The sequence below is a fragment of the Anastrepha ludens genome, chromosome 6 (assembly GCF_028408465.1).
Source record: "Anastrepha ludens isolate Willacy chromosome 6, idAnaLude1.1, whole genome shotgun sequence".
NCBI lineage: Eukaryota > Metazoa > Arthropoda > Insecta > Diptera > Tephritidae > Anastrepha > Anastrepha ludens.
Genome location: NC_071502.1, coordinates 76,886,207 through 76,903,908, shown reverse-complemented (window position 1 = coordinate 76,903,908; position 17,702 = coordinate 76,886,207). Strand labels below are relative to the sequence as shown.

General features: G+C 40.2%; 2 protein-coding genes across 29 annotated transcripts in view; one reads left to right on the top strand and one right to left on the bottom strand.

Moving 5' to 3' along the window:
• Nucleotides 1-1,232: 1,232 nt before the first annotated feature.
• LOC128867935 (39S ribosomal protein L16, mitochondrial) lies at nt 1,233-2,266 on the top strand. The gene is made up of 3 exons (XM_054109574.1): nt 1,233-1,392; nt 1,489-1,545; nt 1,600-2,266. The coding sequence occupies exons 1-3, from the start codon at nt 1,344-1,346 to the stop codon at nt 2,202-2,204; spliced, it is 711 nt and encodes a 236-aa protein (XP_053965549.1). The 5' UTR covers nt 1,233-1,343; the 3' UTR covers nt 2,205-2,266.
• Nucleotides 2,267-9,976: 7,710 nt separating this feature from the next.
• LOC128868683 (dystonin) overlaps nt 9,977-17,702 on the bottom strand; it is a 166,906-nt gene continuing 159,180 nt past the window's right edge. For all 28 annotated transcript variants that reach the window (XM_054111067.1, XM_054111053.1, XM_054111064.1 and 25 more), the window contains one exon: nt 9,977-10,643. In XM_054111067.1, the coding sequence (XP_053967042.1) occupies nt 10,499-10,643 (145 nt within the window). In that variant the 3' untranslated portion in view covers nt 9,977-10,498. The remainder of the gene's footprint in view (nt 10,644-17,702) is intronic.

Genomic DNA, 17,702 nt, shown 5'->3' with positions numbered 1-17,702 from the left:
TACTAATTTAAAAAACATGAAATTAAAATATATTGCTTCGTTATAAAAGACTGAAATAAAATCCATATTACAACAAACTGCTTTATACACTTTATTTTGACGCTCACAGTATAATTGAGCTCATTATTATATACATTAGTTTCGGTACGCAGTGGAAGTTTAAATTTACCCTGGATTGGAGGTTTTGTTTCTCCATCCTATTATCCGCGGCAGTGGATACCGCAAACGTATATGTATGAATTGTACCAATACTGAATTTTTCAAGCGCCCTTTTGAGGTCCGATTCCTCTTGACTTTTTTAAAACGTAGTTTTTTAGTTAACTTTTCTATTATATGGAGATATCTCGTTGCTTATAATATGTTCACATATAACAAGATTATCTACTTTTTCGTGCTTAACTCCCAATCCGTAATTAAAAAGCGAGATTATTCATACAAAATTTCCCTCCCGAAATCTGAGACTATAAGATAATCCTAGATTATTACCATACTTTTTTACATACACCCCTGCGTTATCGATAATTGTTTTTACGAATGTAAGGATAAACGTCAAAGTAAAAAATAAATTAAATGGACGCCGGCAAAGAAAACAGGTTTGTCGACATAATTCTAATTAAATTTTTGTTAGATATCATTAATTATGCGTTCATATTACAGAAAAAAGCTTATCATAAGATGTAATATCGAATTTCGCATGCGTATTGCTGCCATAATTTTTTTCAACCTGAGTAAACGTCGTTTACTGATTTCCTCCAAATGTTTATTACTAGTAGCCAATTGCACAATTTTATTAAATATTCCTTCTCCTTGTATTTTCTTCATATCGTTAATAATTCAACAAACCAAAATATTCTACCAAGCAATTTCTATGAAGAAAATCCTTTCAAAATATATTAATATTGACAGCTGATTGTAAATTTTACAGGTAATCTGCTATATGTGAACATTAATTTCGTGGATTTATTGTTAATTACTGCATATGTGAACGTACTTTTAGTTTTGGCGATCGGTTGAAATAGTTTATTTAATATTTATTTATTATTAAAAAATATTTAATAAAATTGCCTTAAAGGCAAACTTATGTGGAAATGCCACCACCTGTAATAAATTCGCCTTGCTATCACTCTTACCTATTGAGCGCATTATTGAACAATGTGTACACCGTGTAACATATTTGCGTAGAAACGAAATCATTATCAGATATCGAATTACGTAACGTGAGAACTTAGCATAAGATTATGCTTCTAGTCTATAGTTGTTATAGTTATCGCTCTATCCATTAAATATCGTAATCGAATCTAACAAAAGTGTATTTTGATTAATATTAAATTCTTTTTCATACCATGATATCCGTTCTTAAAAGGCGTTTTGAGTGCCCGAAGTTGTTTGTGGGTACGGAATTAAACTATAAAAACTTAATGTCACAGTGTTATAACATCTTATAATGCTCTCGATGTGTTGTTATATGTAGTGTTTTTATTTTTATAGGTTATTTAATTAGAGCCGCTGGTTTAAAGAATTTTGCTCGGCAGAAGGAGTATGGATGTAAGTGAACTTTTGTTGAATTGGCATCTATGATTAGAATTTCCATTTTTACAGATGTTGAGAAAGTCGAACGGCCAAAACTACGAGTTATGGAAAGAGTACCGCAATATCCACCCAATCTTCGGCCGCCAAAAATGCAAAAAAAGTTGAATTACATGAGAGGACCTGAAATCATTCATAATGAACTTGTTCACAAACAATATGGCATAGTTGCTGAAAGTGGTGGGCGCTTGCGATGGGGACATTTCGAAATGTTACGCCTTACGATCGGTCGCAAAATGGATGTCAACAGAATGTTTGCAACATGGAGGGTGCCAGCGCCTTGGCAACCTGTAACCAAAAAAGGTCAGGGGCAACGTATGGGTGGCGGGAAAGGCGCCATAGATTATTATGTCACGCCTGTCAAGAAAGGGCGGGTTATTCTTGAAATTGCCGGCACATGCGAATTTGTAGAAGTAAAGCCATTTTTAGAGTTAGTAGCGCAACAGTTACCTTTCAAAGCCAAAGCAGTATCAGAAGAAATGTTGAGTGCCTCAAAGCTGAAGGAGGATGTAACTCCGGAAGGCCAATACTTAAAATACATAATACAAAATAATTTGAGCGGTTGCCATAGATGGCTTTCTCCCGTTGATCACAAATGGTTTGGGAAATATATTTAGTTATAACCAAAATCGTAATGGAATAATTATAGGCGAGGTAAAATTTTACATTTTAAAACCAACTGTTGTTTTCATCTTTGTTTTTTATTTTTGAAAGGAAAAGAAATTAAACGCTTTATGTTGTTGTAGCAGTACCTTTGCCCTGTCAGTGTAACGGTTGGCCCAGGAAACTAGGTGTTTTGGCGGGTTGGGTTCAGAGGTAGAGGGGTGTTAGATGAGTGGGCTTAATGGGGAATGTGAAAAGGTGGTTGGTGTCGGGCGCGGTGCCTTCACATGCTGGACATATGCTTAGTATGTCGGGGTTGATTCTGGATAAGTAAGAGTTAAACCTGCTACAATATCCAGAACGTAATTGTGCCAAGGTTGCGCCGGACGCTAGGGGAAGTGGGAGCTCTTCGTCTGCGATTGGTGGTGGTTGGTCTCCGATAACGGCATTCGGGGGTCGGGAGCTTAAGAAGGTGGTGAGAGTCTTCCGAAGAATGTCGTTTATGGCCTGTCTGTACACTTATCCAGTAGCTGTCTATTTGTTTTGTCTTAGATCTCATCCGCGTAGTTGAGGAAATGCCTCCTGATGTGCCTGGGAGGTGGCTCAGGCTCAAGCAGGTGTCTGCATGGGTGAGGCCTACTGTAACACCCTAGCAGAAACTGCTTATTGAACAATTTGTTATGCTCCTTAACAGGCAGCATTAAGGTCTCATCATGTAGGTGTTGTATTGGTGACATCCTGTCGCGGTTCTTAATGCAGTGTTTTGGCAGGTCTGAAGCTTCGTCCACTGCGAATCACTGGTTCTAGGCGACCAGACAGGCGCAGCATAGTTTAGAACCGGTCGGCCTATTGCTTTAAAAGTTGACCGCAACATTACCTTGTCTTTTCCCCAAGTGCAAAGTTAGTTGCAATAGCGGTTGTATGCACTGAGAAGGAGAGCAAGCTGTCAAAGGTAACTCCCAATATTTTGGGGTTGGTAAGCGTCGGAATTTGTGTATCATCGGCTTTCACCTTGAGTTGTAGGTTGACCTCCTTTGTCCAGGTGGTGAAAAGGGTCGCCGTGGATTTAGTGGGGCAGAGTTGTAAATTCCTCGCAGTGAAGAAGTGAGAAAAGCTGGCGAGGTAGTCGTTTACCTTGGAGCATACCTGCAGGCCATCAATGTCATTGCCCGACGCAATTATCGTGCAGTCGTCGGCGTGCGAGACCAGGGAGACTCTTGCTTTATTTTCCACTGTTTAGATGTTTGGTCCCGAAATATCACCGACGAATGACGACCACTCAGCTAGTTCGCGGTCCACCTCTTCAGCCCTGGCGGGAGTGTCGACTGTAAAATGTCATCTAGGAGCGTGGCGTGGCTGACTGTACCGAAAGCCTTTTTTAGATCCAACGCTACTAGGACAACCCTCTCGCAGGGGCGGTTTTGGTTGAGGCCGCGGTTTACTTGGGTGTTAATGACGGTGGGTGCCGTGGAGGTGCTATGCACTCTTCGGAAACCATGCTGGTGTGAGGCTGGGGTCAGGTGTTTCGTAAAGAGTGGGAGTAGAAGGGCCTCAAGAGGCTTCACTACTGGAGAAAGGAGAGTTATCGGGCGATAAGACTTCCCTTGGTTGGCGGGTTTCGCAGGCTTCAGTAGTGGGACCACTCTCCCTAATTTCCACTTATCAGGAATGAGAGAGTGGACATAGACAAGTTGAAGACCTTGGTGATATATTCTACTCCCAAATGGACCCAGCTTTTTCAACATCAGCATGTTAAGTACGTCAGGGCCAATGGCTTTGGATGGTTTCATGTGTTTGATGGCCTACTGAACCTCATCGCTGGAGAAAGCAAGTGGCGCACTGTTGTATGCCAGTTTGTGCAGCCGTTAGAATAAATTGCCGGCTAAAATAGCACGCGCATCTCTTCGGATCCGAGGAAGCACGACCGTTGAAGGTGATATCCACCTTGTCATTGTACTTCAACAGGGACCTTACGGTGGACTAGAGCTCTCTCACACCATAGGTGAAGTTGCAGGACTTCAAATGCTCTTCCCATTTGTTCCGCTTGTGTTGGGTTACCAGTTGCCGTATCTCGGAATTGAGATCCTTTATCCGAGGATCCCCTGCATTGGCCTGGCGTAGGCGATCACGCTCGTTCACCAGAACAGCTGGGGAAATTGGGACGTATATCCCGGATCCTTCAAGCGGGTATGAAGGGAGCAGCGGCAGCTGTGGTCGCCTTGCGGAATGCGCGTTCGCCTGCGCGCACATCGGTGGGAATGGGTAATGCGGCGAAGATGCCTTCAGTAAATTCCGCGAATCTTGTCCAATCAGCTTTGTTGATGTATGACCGGTGATTCGCGGAAACAAAGTCGGCAGATTTCTCGATCGAGATGATAATGGGCAAGTAGTCTGATGCAAGCGATAGCATAGGTCGCCACGTTATGCTATTTATCAGACCTGCGCTAGCAATTGTAATGTCGGGCGAGCTGCTGCAATTGCCCACTACCCTGGTGGGGGCGTCGTCGTTTACAGTGCTGAATGTCGAGTCGTCTATCTGCTCTGCCAATTTATGTCCCCTACGATCATTTGGCAGGTTTGAATGCCAAAGATCGTGATGCGCATCAAAGTCACCTACTACCAATTGGTCTTCACCCCTGATCAGCGCACCAATATTAGGGTGATATTATAGATTTCGAGCTCGGCATCGCCTGACCGGACAGCTATCCCTTGACATTCCAAGGTGCTGTCCGTGCGGTCGATGCCTTCATCGATAGGACGATAATGCACTGTATGGTGGACTATGAATGCTAAGACTCCACCGTGGTCTCGCTCGCGATCCTTTCTGTGGACGTTGTAGCCGTCCCTCTCGAGCAGGAGGGAGCTAGCGTGCAAATTTGTCTGTTGGACCTGCATCTTGGCTCATAAAGTCGACTATCTCGTCAATCTTACTTGTAAGTCCGTTGCAGTTCAGTTGTAGGAGTTTAAAACTCATCGGGAGTGTGATCGTAACTCTGGGGGTGCAGGACGCGTGATGTTGTCTGCGTTGGTCCTGCTGTGCGTTCCGCAAGAGTTGTTGTGGCCTGACGTTGACGGACGGCCGCGCCGCAGAGGGCGGTTGTGGGTGCAGAGCTCTGCAGCAGGGGGCAACGAAGTCGCGTGCCCACTCACGGGTGGTGCACAGGCCAGAGCACCTCCGAAAGTGGCACCAGCCATTGCAAGAATTGCATTGGACTGTTGTCAGGTTCCGAGGGACCTTGGTCTGACACACGGAGCAGACTGTGTGGGGGACCAAGAGCTGCTGGTTTATCCCCGTACTGGGATAGGAGCAGGAGGGTTGTGGGCTATTGGAGGAGTTATGTTGCGCATGAGGGCTCCTTACCGTTGAGGTGTTGTTGGTGGCGGCAGTTTGAAGTGCCGGCACTGAGGACGGTAGCGCCGTTGAGGCAGGGGCCGCCTGATGGCGGGAGCGACACGTGACCACATAGGTCTTAAGATGGCACCACCCGTTGCACTTGTTGCACCTAACCGAGGTGGAGTTCCGTTTGTGACAGATGCAGCAGTAAAATACCTCTTGTCCAGGGTTTGGTTCGATGCCAGCCCTGAAGAGAAGTATTCGGAACAAACATGCTGCAAGGGATTGCTCCTGTGACGAGAGATGGGGGGTGGGATACGGTACACTAGACAGGACTAGTTTACTGGGGCGGCAGCCCTTGGTGGGGAAAAACCCGAGTCATTCCGGTAACGTAGAACCGGCTGCCACGGGAATTATTGAACCCTTTACTTTGCAATTGGTGATATAATGGTACAAAAATTTTTTTTTTTGAAAAAGTGCTCGCAATATGAGCTTTGTGAGACGGTGCGTTATAATGGTGCAAGATTCATGAGTTTTCTTTCCACAAATTGCACCGTTTCCTACGCACATTCTCTCTCAAAAGTCGCATAACTTCCAAATAATATTCTTATTATATTTTTATTACTTACCGTAGAACCATTTGGAACGAATTCTGAGTTTACAACACCATGATAATCAAAGAAAACGAGTAGGATGTCGTTCACTTTTGACCGACTTTGTCGTGGTTTTTTGGGTTTCGGTTCATGGGGATATGCGCCATTCAGCCGCCTGTTGACTGGTTTGATCCAACTGGAAGAGGTTCAAAAATGCAGTAAACAAGAGGATAAGAGAGATTCCCATCCCTCATCAAATCAATCTCACGGAAAACCTTGAGAGTAAGGTCATAACACTGGAAAAAGCATTTAGTACGTCCTGCAAAACGTCCTGTCCCATAAAATTTAGTAAAAAGACTCACCCTCCTTGGTGGAGCAGTGAGCTCTTAAGACTAAGGGAAAAATCTAGATCAACGTTTAACCTCAGCTACTCGACGGGAAATTGGGAATTGTTCAGAGAAAGTCGGAGACAGTACAAGAAGGCAATCAGGGCCGCCAAAAAAGAGAGCTGGAGGGAATTCTGTTCGTCAATCGAATCCACCAGGAATTCTGCTAGGCCCAGCCGTGTTCTTTCCAAAAACCACTCAATGGCTTCTTGGGTTAAGAAATCTGATGGAACTTGGAGTACTACGGCAGAAGAATCGCTAGAGCTTCTGCTAAACACGCATTTTCCGGGATGCAGCGCTTACGAAAGTGGGAGGGGAAATATTAGGCGGAGCCAATATAATCCACAGCATCTTGCAAATGAAATTATTACCAAAGAAAAAGTTGCATGGGCAATCAAATCTTTCTCACCCTTTAAATCTCTGGGACTAGATGGGATCATTCCAAAAATGTTACAGGAAACCTTGGACTGTATCCTACCATGGCTAGAGGAAATTTTTAAAGCGTGTTTAAACTTAGGCCATATTCCAGATAGTTGGAATCTAGTCAAGGTCGTATTCATACCAAAAGTAGGTAGGAGGGGACATGAACCAGCAAAGGACTTTAAGCCAATAAGTCTTTCGTCTTTCCTGTTAAAAACTTTTGAAAGACTTTTGGATATGCACCTCAGAAGCTCTTTGGACAAACTACGGAGTCATCGCTTCACGAGGTAATCCGAACAATAGAGGGCTCTCTAGAGAGCAAATATTATACCCTGGCGGCATTCTTGGATATAGAAGGCGCCTTTAACAATGTTAGCACAGATGCCAACCAACAGGCGTTGATAGACCTAGAGGTGGACAGTTGCATTAGTAACTGGGTCATCTTCATGCTAGAAACCAGGATCATCAAAGCTAATATGGGTAATATCAACATAACCAAGAAGGTCCACCGGGGGCACTCCACAGGGGGGAGTATTATTTCCACTTCTTTGACTACATGTGATCAGCAAAAACTTAATTAAACTTAATGAAGGTGGGGAAAAAGTGGTGGCGTACGCTTATGACGTGGTGCTAATGGTGTTAGGACTGTGTCCCATTACGATCAGTGAGATCATCCAAAGAGCGTTAGGCGAGCTTAACTCTTGGGCCACAGGATGTGGCCTAAGTTTAAACCCGCGTAAAACAGAACTTGTGCTTTTTACCACCAGATACAAGGTACCAACTTTTACCCTACCAAATATCAACGGACAAACTCTTTCACTATCACCCAGTGCTAAGTATGTACTTAGAGGTAATTCTGGACTCCAAACTTAGTTAAACGTCGAGGAACGGGTAAGGAAAGCAGAAATTGCTTAATATGCCTGCAAACGTATGCTTGGAAGAAGATGGGGTCTTCAATCTAAGTACACATTATGGCTGTGTAAGGCTGTTATACGACCTATTTTATCGTATGGTTCGGTAGTTTGGTGGAAAGCTCTAGGGAGAGAGTACAATTCCAAATTACTCGGCAGAATACAAAGAAGACGGCAACCATGAGTGCATTTAGATTAAATGAATCAAGCCGCTGGAAATAAAAAACTTATGGTCACGCTAGGCTATTATTGAGATAAGCTCAGTTAACCTCGGTGAGGACTGACTACATCGTCCCGATGGTAACGTTCAATAGGAATTTTGCCACACTCTTTCCATCTAAGAAAGAATGGAATAAGGGATTCTCTCTAAACAACTTCGATACCACAGTCTATACAGATGGCCGTAAAATGGATTGTGGTGTTGCAGCTGGTATATATTCTAATAGACTTGGAATTGAAAAATATGTGCGTCTCCCTAATACCAGCAGTGTCTTCCAGGCAGAAGTACTAGCAATTGGAGAAGCCTGTAGGTTACTAATCGCAGATTTCTCTTTTAAGGGCAATATCGCTATTCTTTCGGATAGCCAAGCTGCCATCCAGGCACTGGACGCGGCTATAACAACCTCTTAAGTGGTAGAGCAAAGAAGGAATAGCCTCACCAACTTGAGTGAAAACCATAAAGTAACCTTAATTTGGGTCTCGGGACACCGGAACATAGAAGGTAACGAAAAAGCTGATGAACTGGCAAGAGGAGGATCTGCCATGAATAGCGTTCTTGCAGTACCAGTATTCACACCATTAGGTGCGGTCAAGAATGCAATTTCCCTAAAATACCATCAAATCGCAAATTGTCGATGGAGAGACCAGACGAAATGCAAAATCAGCAGAACGTTATGGCCCACCTACAACCTCAAGCAATCGTCGACATTGATAAACATGAAACGACGGGACACCTGTAGACTAACGGCAGTCATAACTGGCTTCTGGTCTATCGGAGAACAAGCCGCCAAAATGGGCATCCCTCACAACACATACCGTCATAGTTGTAAACAACCGGAGAAAGAGGAAACAATCTTCCATTTCCTCTGTGAATGCCCTGCCCTATGGAAGGACAGAATGTTAACCCTGGGCAAACCGCTGTTCGAGAGTCTCGAGCAACTGTCTGGCTTAGACGCCAACAACCTAATAAGGTTCCTAAACCGCACAGACTGGATATAGTCTTGCTGTAAATAACTGTTAAACAATTTGGTAACGAGGACGTGGCAACTAAATGGTGCGGAAGCGCTAGTTGGATTCTGGATGAATCACCACTCTAACCAACCAACCACCAATGCACCGCTAAATATTTTAAGAATCTTACATATACAGGGTGGACCATCTAACAATTGACGCTTGAAATAGCTTAAGTAAGAAACGAATATTTTTTTAGTGTGGGTTCTTTAATTCATTGAAATAACTTCCGCTGCCGACCTTGAAGTAGCCGATACGAGGAACTAAATTTTCCATCACATTTTCGACTGTATGGAGCTGCGTTTGATCGATGGCTGTAACAATTTCGTTGTAGAGAGCGGCAATCCTTAATGCCTCCCGACGAATAATAATCTAACAAAGTCAAATCACAGTTGCGCGCTGGCCAATTCGCATTATCAAAAGTTCGTGCAACGGTTTCGGAACGTAATTCACAATTTTGGGAGTAAATTTTTAATATTTCACAACGCTAGTTTTACATGGAAGTGCCTGAAGAAGCATGAACGATAACATCGAAAAAGATTACAAAGAAAATTTATACACATTTGCACGTTGCCGTCGAGTAAACAACGTACATTTGATTCATAGTGATAAACTCGTTGTGCGGGAAATAAAGACTCAGCTGCCCAACTAACTAGGTCATATTATGCTAATACAAACTCTCTATTGATGGCAGAGGATGCGACCTCCTCCTCTTCTTTGGAAATAAAAATCGACGCCAATTAGCACAAAGAAGAAACAACCGAGAGCGTGTGTTTCGAACTCAACTTATTAAGCTCTAGAATATAATATATAATACTTATACAATACCTTTCTATCGAGTAAGCCTCTATTCAAATAAATTTTGGCAGCTGATGATGATAGTCGTCGGAAAAAACTTAACTCAGTGCAAAATATAGTGAATTATAAAAATTAGTTTTTTAATCAAAACAAATTAGAACGCATGGAAACTTAGTACATTATTATTTTTAAAATATTAGTATGTATAACCATTACATAAACTGTTGAATATAAAACTTGTTTGTACACTTAAGTATATTTGGAACTTAGTTATATGACTTACAGTTGGATTTAGCAATTTCGTTCAATTTTTTTATAATAATATCAAAAGCTAAAAAAATATAGGCAAATTAACTTCGATATCAATTTTATTCTTTAGCTCTATAACGCAAAAATCGATTTTCGTTATGTGTCTGGTATATTTCAGCTAACATATTTCGGGGTATAGAAAACGAAGTTCAAGAATGATGTTAGGATTATCTCTAAGATTATTAGTTTGGTTATGTAAATATTACAAAATTTTCGATGTCTTTTAGAATGGAGCTTTTTACTGTAGCTCCGACCGGCATGACGTAATCAAATAACAAAATGGCATTATTTTAAATTTTTCCGTCAGCGCCAATTATTTTTAACAATTCAAAGGCGAAATGGTTCACGTTTATTTACGGGTGTTGTTCCTCGCTGCGTTTGCGATCTCATAGTTGAGCTTATAGTTGGGTCTGCCGATCCTTTTCGAGGAGTTCGTATACCAGAAGGAGTTGAGCTGCCGCTGGTGTTTTTCCTAGAAAGTATATAAATAAAATATGGTTAATAAACAAATATAACATAAAAGTTTCATCTTAATATTGGGTAGTCGAAAAAGTCTTTTCGTATTTTGTCAATAGATGTCGTTGGAGTCATATATTTCCAGTGCTACCAATCACATTGTGTCATATCCTATGGTGTTAGAAAGGTGACATTTTAAACTTCATTTAACCAAAAAAAAATTAAATTCGGAGAAGTTGAAAAAAAGTTATAGCTGTTCAAAAATGAGTGAAAATAATGAAGAAATTCGCTATATTTTGAAATTTTTGTATAAAAAAAGGGAAGAATGCCACGCAAGCCACTAATGAAATTTGTGAAGTTTACGGAGACGATGCTGTATCAGTTCGTGGAGCACAACAATGGCTCACTCGCTTCCATTCTGAAAATTTCGATGTGAAAGATGCACCTCGCTCCGGTCGACCTATAATATCGTTGAAAAAGTCGATGAAATTATGGAAAAGATTGACCAGGACCGTCACATAAGCTGCCATGACATCGCCAAGGCACTAAACATTCATCATCAAACGGTTTTGAACCATGGCCAGGATTGACGCCTCGAAAGGTTATGCTGTGTGTTTGGTGGGATTGGAAAGATATCATCCACTATGAGCTGCCCCAACCTGCACGAACGATTGACTCTACACTTTACTGTCAAGAACTGATGAAATTGAAGCAAGCAATCGAAAAAAACGGCCAGAACTGATCAGCAGAAAGGGCGTCGCCTTCCATCAGGACAACGCTAGGCCACACACATCTTTGATGACTCGGCAAAAACTAGGAGAGCTTAGCTGGGAAGTTTTGATGCATCCACCATATAGCCCTGACCTTGCACCATCGGACTACCATTTGTTTCGGTCAATGCAGAACTCCCTTAATGGAGTAAAGTTGGCTTCAAGAGAAGCCTGTGAAAATTACTTGTCGCAAAAAATGAGTTGAAGGTTGGTTAGAAATACGAAAAGACTTTTTCGACTACCCAATATATTATGCATCAAATAAAACGTTGAAAAATCTTAAATGTGTGGCTGAACACTCCAAAACGAAACCGTTTCGGTGCAATTATTTTAAGACATAATTTTGTATTGAATTTAAGTTTTAAACAAATATATAAATTCTAGAAATTAAATAAGAAAAATCCTTATAGTATAGTAAAGGGTGATCAATTTATATGTAATCGATTTGAGGGTGATCAATTTGAAATAAAAAAAACGAAAATTCGAACTGGTTGGGCAATCTTTATTATTTTTGTGTAGAACCATTCATAAACCATCTATTTTTATATAATGGCGGCAACTGCGCCGTAATTCGGCCATCTGTAAACACTCGTGGTATCTCGTGGATAACTTTAGTAAAGTTGGCTTACAATCTCTCAATCGAAGCGGGTTTATCCACAAACCATTTCGACTTTACATACCTCCACAAATAAAAGTACAAAAGCGTGAAGATCGACGATCTTGGTGGCCAACCCACTGGCCCAAGATGGGAATTAAATTGCTCACCCAAACAACAACGACGCAGTAAATCAGTTTTTTCACGGGCTGTATGGCAAGTAGCGCGGTCTTGTGTCGCGTTCGCTATTCACTCTTACATTGACGCCAGCCTCGTCTTTGAAGAAATATGGGCCGTTGCCACGACAGTCGGTTCTACGTAATTCTACGTAACCGGAACATGGATTTATATTCGGCCAAGGACATTCGAGATAGAAATATTGCTAAAATACGGTGTAATGGCCGTAGCTACCGCAATAAGCAACCTTTAGGACTATCGTAGAACTCTGAAACACCCAACGTAGTAACTTCAGGGAACATCTTCTGCAAAGCTACACACATAATACAGAATACAAAACATATTAACGAAAATGTTCTTAAGATTTTACGATACTATTTTAGTGTGTAAATGTCAATTTTATAAAGGGATATAAAAGCTATCGAACAAATGTAAGGTAACAAGTTTAATCTAGTTTTTTCACCGAACAACTTTATTTTATCAAAAGAACAGACGCTGAATCAAACCGCATTTACTATTGAATTAAAATGTCTAAACAATTAAAAAAATTAAGAAATCTTTGAACAATATATTTTTAACACTCCCTTGCTGCTTGAAGGCAAATCATTTTAAATGCCTTAAATCTTCTAGTTTTCCAACTGCTGGCCTTGCCTGTTAATACAATTGTTTTTATTTTTTTTTTTTTTCAAAATAAAATTGTGACGCGACCAGTTTTTTGTTTGTTTTTAAATGAAACTCTATACCGAAAAGGTGAGCAATTCTGGGTTTCGTCTAGCAATAAATATGGGGCAATTTTTATGATTGAATTAATTTCCTTTGTTTGTACATCGGTAATGATGGGAAAAATTCATGTGGTACAACCAAAACTAACTTAGCTACCTTTTGTAATTTACGAATTGCTGTAATGATTTTCAGTGTTCATGTTCAAAAGTATTTTTCCCCCTCAATTGCTCTCCATTTCTGCAAAATGGAATTAGAGTCCAGGTTTACTTTTTCACAAATATGTTGAATCTAAAATTCTATTTCCTTAAAAATGTCTGCCTTCAAAGGTAATATTCGCTGTATCTCTTCCAATGCAGTAATATGAAACTGCAGGCTATCTGTTTTTGTTTTGTTTTTTGTTTGAAGCCATTAATAATTCGTTACGAATTGTCCTAGGTTAAATTCAATTAAATCTCTAGATTGTCAAATAAAATCACAAATTAATGGTAACACGTTCAGCTTAAGACTGAATCACTCGATTACTTTTGTGCTGTGCGCATGCACCTCGGCTTATATTCTTAAGGGGTTTTACGCAGTTATGACTTTCAAAAAAAATCGATTTTTTTATTGCATTTTTGTAATGTACATATATTCAAAAGTATACGCACGAAATTTGAAGTAGATCTAAGCAATACTTTCGGAGTTATACCTAAATATGTAGAGATGCCTCGGCTCGTTTTAAGGTAGGTATTGAAACTTTAAACGTGTTTTTTTCAAAACGGAATTTTTCAAGTCGGTGTACACGATATCTCGAAAACGGCTTGTTTGATCGGTCAACCGTTTTAACTCAATCTTTAAAGATACATTTTCTAGTAATTAATCGTTCCTTTTGTAAATCTGATACTTATTTTCCATTTTATAATCAATTTACGGCCAAATTTTAACGTAAAAATCGAAATCATTTCTTTTAAAAGCTGCCATTTTGTGAAAATTCACTATTTTGATTAGCCGATTAGACGATTAATTACTAGATAATCTAATATATTAACAAAATTTGTTTGGTTTTTTGATTTCATATAATCCAATCCTGAGTTACGATGTACACCGTAAATCGTCTTTTTTTAAAGGAGGTTCCAGAAATCGCCTGCAGCGCGCTCTATAATCAACATTTTCATAAATAAAAAATTTTGCTACGTTCTTGAAGGATGCTTTTATAACCGCCAAAAATTTTCAAATTAAAATATTCTGAAGTTTCTTCAGGATAAATCCTTGACAACCCGTCTTTTATTTGCTTCATAACTGCGTATAACCCCTTAATAACTATCGTAATTTCTAGATCGGACAGCTTTTATCTTCTGGCGAGTTCTATTGTAGCATCAGCTCATTTAATTCATTTAGCGGTAGACTCAGAAAGCGTGCATTGTCTCGCTATGTGCTGTCGGTTCTGGAAACTTCACTATTGTAACAATATTTATAAGTTCGTTGCAGTTATGGCTAAGGAAAACGTGTTTAACCAGTAGAGGAATGTATGGTAACTTAGCAACATATGAAATGTTAAACTAAAATGACCTAAACTTAAATATATAATATAATAGTTCATCGTGAGGATCCCGTGGATTTTAGATTAACTAACTTAACTCAGTTTCTTGTTTTCTTTTAAAAAACGTAGTAATTTTAGCCATTTTTCGTATTTCTTAAACAAACAAAAAAATAATAATTGGGGCATTCACTTCTGTTAAGTATTTTGCCGAGTTCCTACTCCTATTTTTGGTGTACGTCTGGATGTTGTTCCACAAATGGAGGGACCTACAGTTTTAAGCCGACTCCGAACGGCAAATGATTTTTATAATTTAACCCAATTTAAAACCTTGCTTCACGCAGTGCATTAACATCTACGGGTCCGGCACTAAGTGTAACCAACTTCAGTTTTGAAAAGCTGTATACTAACTTGCGTAAAATCTTTGCGCAAATGGTTCAAAACTATTTTATGGTCGACCTTTAGCTCCTGGGCGATGCCACGACTACTAACATGCCGGTCAACTTCGATTACTTCTGTGATTTTAGTGACATATCGACCTTTTCTTTAACATCAAAAATGCCTGAACGGAATCGACGAAATCAAAAATAAACTTTAAATTGTTCGATAGATACTTTACGAGACATCGATCACTACAGCCATCTATTAAGAAAATAATGGATTTCTTTTTCCCTAAATTAACCTTATTTACTCAAAGTGAAAACAAATATTGAACTATGTTCTAACCCACTAGCGCGGCAAAAGAAGTACTGAAAAATGAAACTCTATAAAAATATAGCTTTAACAAACTAATTTTGTTTGTTTCGAAATTAAAATTAACGAAATTCGTCCATAAGCGCCATGTACCTGTAAACGACACAAATAGCACTCGATGACGAATCGTTTTGAATGCGATTAAGCATAAAAATGTTCAAAACTTCGTCATGACAGTGTCAGATTTTATATTCATACACTGGTGTTTGCATATTTCAAAGCTTAAGTAGAAATCTATATAACTGGGGACGTTTTTGTAATAATAATTAAACTCTCTTCAGAAGGCTCAGAAGTGCAGGATTAAGTTTGTTCTAGCTAATCGTGAAAAGTATCAAACGCTTAGTGGTGTGGCATTTATAAACAAAGTAGAGGGACCATATACCGGAAATATTGCAGTTTGCTTTGTAACTTTATTTAAAAAATGTAAGTAATAACGAAATATATGAAGATGAATTATTCCTCTTACTTAGTTATGTTTGTTTCTGAAGTTGTGTTTTAAGAAGTGGATGAAAATGGAATATTACGTGTTTTAAGAAATGAACGACAAATAACAGAAATATGCACCATTGTTAACAAAGATTTTGACGTTTACTTCAGGGACCGACTTTTCTTATGACTACCAGTATTCTCTCTTGAAGAAGAAATTTTGTTATTTGACAGTTATAAAGATTTTAGTCCGAGAATAAGGTATTGTGGTCCGGTCGCATCATTCTACAGATAATAAACCCGAGTTTTCCTCGTGGGGACCAGTTATCCCCAGATGGCGCGTCCCCAGGCACGAGCATAATTATCGGGGGTAGGAGCATAATTATCTCCCGCGAACCACTGTAAGACGAAGACGTAAACTTCGATAAAAAAAACTCCATAACCCAAGGTGTAACGCGATCCGTGCCTAGAGGATAAAATTAGGCTGCCTTCTAACGGAGCCCTCCTCAGGCTGTAACAGTGGCCATACCATGATATGAGGCGTTGCCATGGCGGACTGTTTATTTCCTCGATATCCTCCTTGGTCCCCGCACATAGCGACATGGACAGTCGCCTGAAGAGGCAGGTGACGGTAGGAACCAGGCAAATGTATAAACAAAAAAAAAAACGATTCGGATTGCGTAGCAATCCGTAGCATTGCGAACTCCTTCAGAGGATGAGCCATAAACTCTAAATTTACCATCCACATCCACTGATGCCAAGGGGCAAAAACGTAAATACTGCAAATCGCGGTTGGAAAAATCCAGAGCGACTGGGAAGGTTTGAGGCTCAAGCTAATTCCATAAAGCGAGATTCCACAACGGCCAAGGGCTCGCATCTGGATACCAAACATGGAGTTCGAAGCTAAGCAGCGGGTCCCATACTTTCAAACACATAATCGCACTGTTCCGATGGATGACTGGACCATCATAAAAGCGGAGGTTCTGCAAAAGAACAGTGTGTGCTTCCTTCTCCAAATCTCGGAGGAGAGTATTGAGCCACTGGAAAAAGTAGACAAGAAACTTCGGCGTGAGGAAAATGCAGCTGAAGTTAATCTGTTCTGCAAATCCCGAGGATGAGTAACAGGGGTTACATACTGTTCGGTTACTACCGACTTTTGCCTTTTCAGCATTAGAGTGTGGGCGGAAGTAATAAACGTAACATTAATGTCTGAAAATACTTCTGTGAGGGTAAAAAATTGGAGGTTCTCAAGCAAAAAGTTGGATCTTCTATCACCTGGATCTTGAAGAACAGGTAATTGGCGAAATTGGAGAAATTCGGAGACAGTACAAGCAGTCAACTAGGGCCACCAAGAAAGAGAGCTGGCGAGATTTCTGTTCTTCCATCGAATCTACTAGAAATTCTGCTAGGCTTAGCCGTATTTAGGTCAATAGGTCAGATTGAACTTGGACTTCTACAGGGGAAGAATTTCTAAAACTTCTTTTAAATACTCATTTTCTGGGATGTAGCGCTTACGATAATGATGTCGGAAGAATCAGGCGGAGCCGATATGACTCACAGCACTTTAAAAACTCCAGTCCCTGACGAGATCTTTCCTGAGATGTTACAGCAAACTCTTGATAGTATTCTAAAGTGGCTAATGAAAATTTTCAAAGCGTGTCTAAACTTAGACTATATTCCAAATAGCTGGAAATTAGTTGGAGTCGTCTTCATGCCAAAGATAGATGGAAGGGGACATGAATCAGCGAAGGACTTTAGGCCAATTAGTCTCTTTCATCCTTCCTTTTAAAACCTTTTGAGCGGCTTTAAGGCACATACATTAGACGTTCGCTGGAAAGCTCTAGTATATCAATTGCAAAATACGCTTACCTCAAAGGCAAATCTACGGAGACAGTGCTTCGTGAAGTAATCCGAGCAAATCCGAGGGATCTCTAGTAAATAAACAGTATATTATGGCAGCTTTTCTAGACATAAAGGGCGGATTTAATAACGTTAGCTCCGATGCTATCCAATGGGCGTTATTATATTTAAGAGTGGAAAATTGTATCAGCAGTTGGATAATCTCTATGCTAAAAACCAGGATCGTTAGAGCTAATACGGATAATATCAATATCT

Bases quoted from the DNA above. Each gene is read 5' to 3' on its own strand.
- LOC128867935 (XM_054109574.1), top strand. From the start codon at position 1,344: ATGATATCCGTTCTTAAAAGGCGTTTTGAGTGCCCGAAGTTGTTTGTG. The intron at 1,393-1,488 runs GTACGGAATTAA...TTATTTTTATAG, and splicing joins GTGCCCGAAGTTGTTTGTGG to GTTATTTAATTAGAGCCGCT. The intron at 1,546-1,599 runs GTAAGTGAACTT...CCATTTTTACAG, and splicing joins TCGGCAGAAGGAGTATGGAT to ATGTTGAGAAAGTCGAACGG.